Source organism: Amblyomma americanum, chromosome 1, assembly GCF_052857255.1.
Source record: "Amblyomma americanum isolate KBUSLIRL-KWMA chromosome 1, ASM5285725v1, whole genome shotgun sequence".
In the NCBI taxonomy this organism is placed as follows: Eukaryota; Metazoa; Arthropoda; class Arachnida; order Ixodida; family Ixodidae; genus Amblyomma; species Amblyomma americanum.
The window spans coordinates 314,251,376-314,259,128 of NC_135497.1; the positions used below are offsets into that span (position 1 = coordinate 314,251,376).

Genomic DNA, 7,753 nt, shown 5'->3' on the forward strand with positions numbered 1-7,753 from the left:
GCGCGTCCTGCGCTGTGCGATAACACTTGTTAGGTGGCGAAACGTGGTCACCCGATAAAGATAAGTACCCGTGTCATTACCCCCCTCTTGAAAAGCATCGACCCGATGCTGCAAACAAACGAAATAAAGAAAAGCACTCATAGCAAAGAAAACAACAAAAATAAGGAAGTTCGTCAGCGTCCGTAAAAGGGTTTAAGGTGCACCACGTGGACCACTTCAGATCGAGCGCGGCGCCGCTGTGAATGCGAAATGCCGTCTGGCATTCCAGTCCAGTGAGCCAATGCGTCGAATGTCCTTGTAAGGTCTGAAATAGCGTCGCAATAGTTTCTCACTCAGTCCTCGTCGGCGTATCGGGGTCCATACCCAAACACGGTCGCCGGGCTGGTACTCGACGAAGCGTCGTCGCAGGTTGTAGTGTCGGCTGTCGGTACGCTGCTGGTTCTTGATCCGTAGGCGGGCGAGCTGTCGAGCTTCTTCGGCGCGCTGGAGATAGGTAGCGATGTCAAGATTTTCCTCGCCAGTGACGTGCGGCAGCATGGCGTCGAGCGTCGTCGTCAGGTTCCTGCCGTAAACCAGCTTAAATGGCGTGATCTGTGTTGTTTCTTGCACCGCCGTGTTGTAAGCGAATGTTACGTACGGCAGGACCGCATCCCATGTCTTGTGCTCGACGTCGACGTACATTGCTAGCATGTCGGCGAGGGTCTTGTTCAGGCGCTCCATGAGACCATTTGTCTGCGGATGGTAGGCAGTTGTCCTCCTGTGACATGTCTGGCTGTATTGCAGAATGGCTTGCGTGAGCTCTGCTGTAAAAGCCGCTCCTCTGTCGGTGATGAGGACTTCTGGAGCACCAGGTTGCAGCAGAATGTTCTCGACGAAAAATTTCGCCACTTCGGCTGCGCTGCCTTTCGGCAGAGGTTTAGTTTCAGCGAAGCGGGTGAGATAGTCCGTCGCCACGACGATCCACTTATTTCCGGAAGTTGATGTCGGAAACGGTCCCAACAAGTCCATCCCGATCTGCTGAAAAGGTCGGTAAGGAGGCTTGATCGGCTGTAGTAATCCCGCTGGCCTTGTCGGTAGTGTCTTGCGTTGCTGACAGTCTCGGCATGTCTTGACGTAACGGGCGACATCGGCGGTTAGGTGCGGCCAGTATTATCTTCCTTGTATCCTTGATAGCGTCCGGGAGAAGCCAAGGTGCCCAGAGGTCGGATCGTCATGTAGGGCGTGCAGTACTTCTGGACGCAGCACTGACGGAACAAGAAGATAGTTGGCGCGGACTGGTGAGAAGTTTTTCTTCACGAGTAGGTTGTTTTGAAGCGTGAACGAAGACAACCCACGCTTAAATGCCCTAGGGACAACGTCGGTGTGCCCTTCCAAATAATCGACTAGGGCTTTTTTAGCTCCGGGTCTCCTCGTTGCTGTTCGGCAAAGTCTTCTGCACTTATTATTCCAAGGTAGGCGTCGTCCTCCTCGTCACCTTGCGGCGGCGGGTCAATGGGGGCGCGGTAAGGGCAATCGGCATCTGAGTGTTTTCGTTCGGACTTGTAGGCTACAGTGATGTCGTATTGTAGTCTGAGGCCCCACCGTGCCAGCCATCTGAAGGGTCCTTTAAGTTAGCTTGCCAACACAATGCGTGATGGTCACAGACCACTTTGAATGGCCTGCCACATAGGTAAGGGCGAAATTTCGCTGTGGCCCAAACGATGGCGAGGCATTCCTTTTCGGTTGTAGAATAATTGCCTTCCGCTTTTGATAACGACCGGCTAGTGTAAGCTATCACGTGTTCATTCCCATCTTTTCTCTGGACTAAGACGGCACCGAGGCCTAGGCTACTGGCGTCAGTGTGGATTTCGGTATCGGCGTGCTCGTCGAAGTGCGCAAATACGGGCGGCGACTGCATGCATCGTTTGAGTTCTCGAAATGCGTCGGCCTGCGGCGTTTCCCACTTGAACTCGGCGTCACATTTAGTTAGCTGTGTCAGCGGCTCAGCGATGCGTGAAAAGTCCTTGACAAATCGCCTGAAGTAGGCACACATGCTAAGAAATCTACGCACTGCCTTCTTGTTGATGGGCTGCGGGAACTGTGCGATAGCAGCTGTCTTCTGCGGGTCAGGGCGGACTCCAGACTTGCTGATGATGTGGCCTAGGAACAGAAGCTCATCGTAAGCGAAGCGGCACTTTTCTGGCTTCAGAGTGAGCCCTGATGACTTGATGGCCTCTAGTACTGTGGCAAGTCGCCTAAGGTGATCGTCGAAATTTGCGGCGAAGACAACGACGTCATCCAAGTAAACGAGACAGGTCTGCCACTTCAATCCTGCTAAAACCGTGTCCATCACGCACTGGAACGTTGCAGGCGCCGAGCACAGTCCAAATGGCATAACCTTGAACTCATAGAGGCCGTCTTGGGTGATGAAGGCGGTCTTTTCGCGACCTTCTTCGTCGACTTCTATTTGCCAATAGCCAGACTTGAGGTCCATCGACGAGAAGTATTTTGCGTTGCAGAGCCGATCCAATGCGTCGTCTATCCGTGGGAGGGGGTATACGTCCTTCTTCGTGATCTTGTTCAGACGACGATAATGGACGCAGAAACGTAGGGTTCCATCCTTTTTCTTCACCAGGACAACAGGGGATGCCCACGGGCTATTCGACGGCTGGATGATGTTGTCGCGCAGCATTTCGTCGACTTGTTCTCTTATAGCTTCACGTTCTCGCGACGAAATTTGGTAAGGGCTCTGGGGGAGTGGTCGAGCGCACTCCTCAGTGATTATGCGATGCTTGGCGACTGGTGTTTGTCGAATCCTCGATGACGTCAAAAAGCAGCCTTTGTATCGTCGGAGCAGACTTCTGAGCTGCTGTTGGTTAATCGCGGGGAGACTTGGATTAATGTCGTAGTCTGGTTCGGAAACCATGGTCGTCGGGGTAGATGCGGCGGAATCCGAGAGGACAAACGCATTATTGGTTTCCAGAATATCCTCAATTTCGCGATTGTCGTGGCCTTGTTGATGTGCTTGAACTCCTGGCTGAAGTTTGTCAGCAACACTTCTGTTTTCCCTCCATGCAGTCGAGTGATCCCTCTTGCGACACAAATTTCACGGTCTAGCAGTAGACGTTGGTCGCCTTCGATGACACCTTCTACGTCAGCGGGTATTTCGGTGCCGACCGAAATAACAATGCTGGAGCGAGCCAGGATGCTCACTTGATCTTCGAGCACACTCAAGGCGTGGTGACTACGAGGGCTCTCCGGCGGTATCGCTTTATCTTCCGACAGCGTTATTGACTTCGACTTCAGGTCGATGATTGCGCCGTGTTGGTTCAGGAAGTCCATACCGAGCATGACGTCTCATGAACACTGTTGGAGGATAACGAACGTGGCAGGGTAAGTGCGGTCATGAATGATTATTCTTGCCGTGCAGATTCCAGTCGGCGCGATGAGGTGTCCTCCAGCAGTCCGAATTTCAGGGCCTTCCCATGCGGTCATAACTTTCTTCAACTGGGCGGCGATGTGTCCACTGATTATGGAGTAATCAGCTCCTGTGTCCACTAAGGCGGTAACTGCGTGGCTGTCGAGAAGCACGTCGAGTTCGGTGGTTCTTTGTGTGGCGTTGCAGTTAGGTCTTGGCGCCGGATCACGGCTGCGTCGTTTTGAACTGAAGTTGGAACGTCGCGTCGTCAAGTTGTCTTTCGTCGGTGTAGTCTTGGCTTCCTGACTTCGTCAGGATGGCGGTGTGTCGTTATTATGTCGTCGAGATGGTCTCTGCGTCGTCTTCGTCGGCGGCGGAGGATCTTCGTCAGTTCGACAAACAGCAACCGCACCCCCATCAGTTGCTGCTTTTAGTTTTCCGGATATGGGCTCGCAGCGCGGCCCCGTACTGGGCCAGTGTATGGACGGCGCTGCGGCGACAGGTAGCGGCCTGGTGACGGCGACCGGGACGGCCGTCGAGGGCTCCACTGAGTAGCGGCGAGGTAGTCGGCGATGTCACGAGGGCGTTCGCCTCCCCGAGGGCGTGGTGCGCCCACGGCGAACCCTCGCAATCCCAGGTCGCGGTATGGGCATTGGCGGTACACCTGGCCGGCTTCCCCGCAGTGGTAGCAGAGCGGGCGGTGGTCAGGAGAGCGCCAAACGTCGGTCTTTCTCGGGTAGCTGCGCTGGGTGACGGGTGGGCGTGTTGGCGGCGGCGGTCGACGGAATTGCGGCATTACAGGGTCCTGGCGCGGTCCGGGAGGGGGACCTTGACGGCGGGCGATGGCGGCGTAGGTCATCGCTTCTGGCTGGGGCTGCGATGATTGTGGTTGTACCTCGGGAACTCCCAGCGATCGCTGGAGTTCTTTGACAATTTTGGCAACTGAGGCCACTTGAGGTTGCGATGAAGGGAAGATCCTTAGAAGCTCCTCTCGAACGACTGCCCTGATGGTCTCGCGCAGGTCGTCGGTGGCCAGTGACTGAACTCCGGCGTAGTTTGGTGAGTTCGTGCGGCGGTTGAATTGTTGGTTCCGCATTTCGAGTGTCTTCTCAATGCTGGTGGCCTCACGAAGGAACTCTTCTACGGTCGTCGGTGGGCTTCGTATCATTGCGCCGAAAAGTTCCTCCTTTATACCACGCATCAGAAGGCGGAGTTTCTTCTCTTCGGACATTTCCGGGTCGGCGTGGCGGAACAGACGGCTCATTTCCTCAGTGAAGATTGCGATCATCTCATTCGGCAGCTGCGCTCTGGTCTCCAGTAGAGCTTGGGCTCGCTCTTTTCGCAGGACGCTTGTAAATGTTTGCAGGAAGCTGCTTCGGAACAGGTCCCACGTCGTCAAGGTGGCTTCTCGATTCTCGAACCACGTCCTGGCGGCGTCCTCCAATGCGAAATAGACATGTCGCAGCTTGTCGTCGCTTGCCCAGCTGTTAAACGTAGCGACCCTCTCATACGTTTCGAGCCAGCTTTCCGGGTGCTCAAATGTGAAACAGCGGAACATCGGTGGTTCCCTGGGCTGCTGCAGCACGATGGGGGACGCTGGGGCTGCCATTGGGGTTGCCTCGGCCACAATCTTCTTGGTCTTCGCAGGTAGAAGTCCGTGCTCCGGGGGCAGCTGTTGAAGACGGTGGCTTGCTCGATTGTCCGGGACTACGTTGGTGTTCTCTTTGCGGTCCGGGCTTGGATCACGGCTTGTCGGGGGCGTCCGGTACATGAACAAAAAAAAAGAAGCACCTCCGCCAGATGTCACGTGGCGGTGACATTGAAGAACACAGTAGCATTACTGTGAAAGACAAAACTAACTTTTATTGGGCGAACCTGTGCCCACAAAAAGAGGCTACACTTACAGCACAACGGCTGCGGTGAACACGGTTGGCGGTCGTCGAAAATCTGATCCGCGGGTCAAGCGCGTCGGCTGTTATATAGCAGTCGTCGAATGTTCCAGACTAATCGTTGGGACCCGTGTGCCTTCCATAAAGTTCTACACCATTCGCGTCAGGCGATGAAATAAGATAACATAAAGTTCGGCTACAACAGACAGCGAATAGAAGCATCGATGACTTGCCAGAAACTTCGGATAGATGCAGGCGCGTCCCACGCAGTGCGATAACACTTGTTAGGCGGCGAAACGTGGTCGCCCGATAAAGATAAGTACACGTGTCAATATTTCAGGGCTCTCATGGCTAGATTCAGAAAGGTGTTGTAATCCACCATTTTACTGCTCTAAGCCATGAAAGGGTTTACTGCGACTACTTTAAATCAATGTAAAATAACTTTATGCATGAGAAATGTTTACATATTTCACAAGCATCAAGTGCTGGCATACAGAGCTGTAATTACTAGGGGTCTGCGAATATTCGAAATTGCAAGGACGAATACAAATCTGATATTCAGGTCACATTTAATTTGAGGAATTGATATTCAAGATATTCGAATTACTCGAAAATTCCCGAACATTCACCAGCGATCAATTACCGTGCAGACTTTTACAAAAATGACTGTGGTGAAACCACAATATCTGAGCAAATTACCTGAAGATGGAGTTTAAAGTTCCAGAAAGACAATAGAAATGCATCCTCTTCATTTTTTATGGGCAGGTGTAGTGTCTCCCCAACTGCTGCTCAAATGGGGCAGAAGTAGGGTTGGAAAATTTTTACGTTTGCTCCACCTTTTCTTCCATACTTCATTACCTCCATTGTGTACTCACCGACAGGTTTTCTTTGTTCTACTCGAACTATCTCCATATAAACAAGTGCTCACCACTGAGAGTTTGAAGCAAAGTGCTAGATGGCACCCCCACACTCATCTATCATCATTTTCATTTGATTAAGTATTAATTTTAATGCAAAAGCATAACTAGTCCCATTACAAGAAAGTCGGCAACATGTGTTAGTGTATTAATGTGTGCACTCACAGATTGCACAGAAAATCCCAGAAGAGGCAAGAAAAATAGAGCGACATCAAACGGTAGTATGACACACACGGCAAGCTGAGCACCGCCACTTCAGACAATCCTATACATGTTGTTCGGCTACATATACTCGCCACTGGTTGACCTCTATGGGTGCCAGTCTTTCCGACAAGATTCGTACCAAAATTTTGACGCAACTGTTTGCTATACAGCACTCCGTGCTATGTCATACGATTTCTCGTTGCATATAGCTTACATGTGATATTCAAGTTGGAGGCTAGCTTGAGACAGGGACTTGAACCCACGACATACGCACCTTTAATTGTATGCCTTCCCAGAATTTTTATCTTTTCCCTTAAGGCATGGCTGAGGTCTCCACGAAGATGTGAGACAGTTATTGCACCATTTCCTACCTTTCCTCAAAACCAATTTCTGTATCAAAATTGTGAAGCAATGTTGTTCTTCGTGTTCCAGGTGGTGTTATAGGCACGTGTGTGTGTGTCCATGCACCCATGGACAGTAATGCTTTCGCATTACCACATTCCCACATGTAAGCAGTTTTAAGTGTCTGTGCCAAGTTTTTTTGGTTTGTTTTGCAGCCCAAAGAACAGCTGCAGTAGTCACACATAATTCCCCATCACTCCTTCCCCACAGCGGGGCTTCCTTCTCGGAGTGAAAGCTCTATTTAACCCCCGCCAATGATGAACGCTATGCCCGTGACAACTAGTCCTGTTGTCAAAGCGTTGGCTAAACACATTGAGGCTCGCCCCTGAGCAGGCCATCGGCCAACATGGCGGCCTCCGCTCTTAGGGGCTACGATCCATCTACACTGTCGTGGACCGAAACCGTGCCTGCTGCCACTCAAGACACTGCAGAATTGTCGGACGTTATTTCTGACAAGAGCCTCTTTACGTTAATCGCGCTGCGCAAGCGTGGCCAACGCGCCAAGACGGCCGCCGCCGAATTTCTCCTGCTACAAAAGTCAGCACGCAGGATCCGCCGGCACAGAAGCCATTGTGGCGGCTGCACAGGATGCCTCGCTTCGAGCAGGAAGACATCATTGTGGTGGTGAACCCACGAGCCACCATCGACTTCCGCCAAGCTTTCAAGACCGGTGAACTAGGCCTAGCCCTTGCCTCCTATGTTGGCGCTGAGGCAGTGAAGGCCCTCACTATCTGGCCCCTCTGGGATCAGAACATATTTCTCTGCACCACCCAAGACGTCGCCACGGCCAACAAGCTGGCCCAGGAATTCACCCTTAACTCAAGTGAGGGTCAACTTCCTCTCATTGGCCACATGAAACTTAACGGGGAGGTGTGCCGAGGAGTCATCACCGTTCACGAGCGGGAGACCTCGGCTACTCTCCACGACAAAATCATCTGGCGTGA

General features: G+C 52.3%; 1 protein-coding gene across 1 annotated transcript; it reads right to left on the reverse strand.

Moving 5' to 3' along the window:
* Nucleotides 1-3,827: 3,827 nt before the first annotated feature.
* On the reverse strand, nucleotides 3,828-5,168 carry LOC144098719 (uncharacterized). Its single transcript, XM_077631551.1, has one exon. It carries the CDS (start codon nucleotides 5,166-5,168, stop codon nucleotides 3,828-3,830), a length of 1,341 nt encoding a protein of 446 aa, XP_077487677.1.
* Between the last annotated feature and the right edge of the window lie 2,585 nt (nucleotides 5,169-7,753).

Excerpts from the sequence above, each read along its gene's own strand:
- LOC144098719 (XM_077631551.1), bottom strand. The coding sequence starts at position 5,168 with ATGTACCGGACGCCCCCGACAAGCCGTGATCCAAGCCCGGACCGCAAA.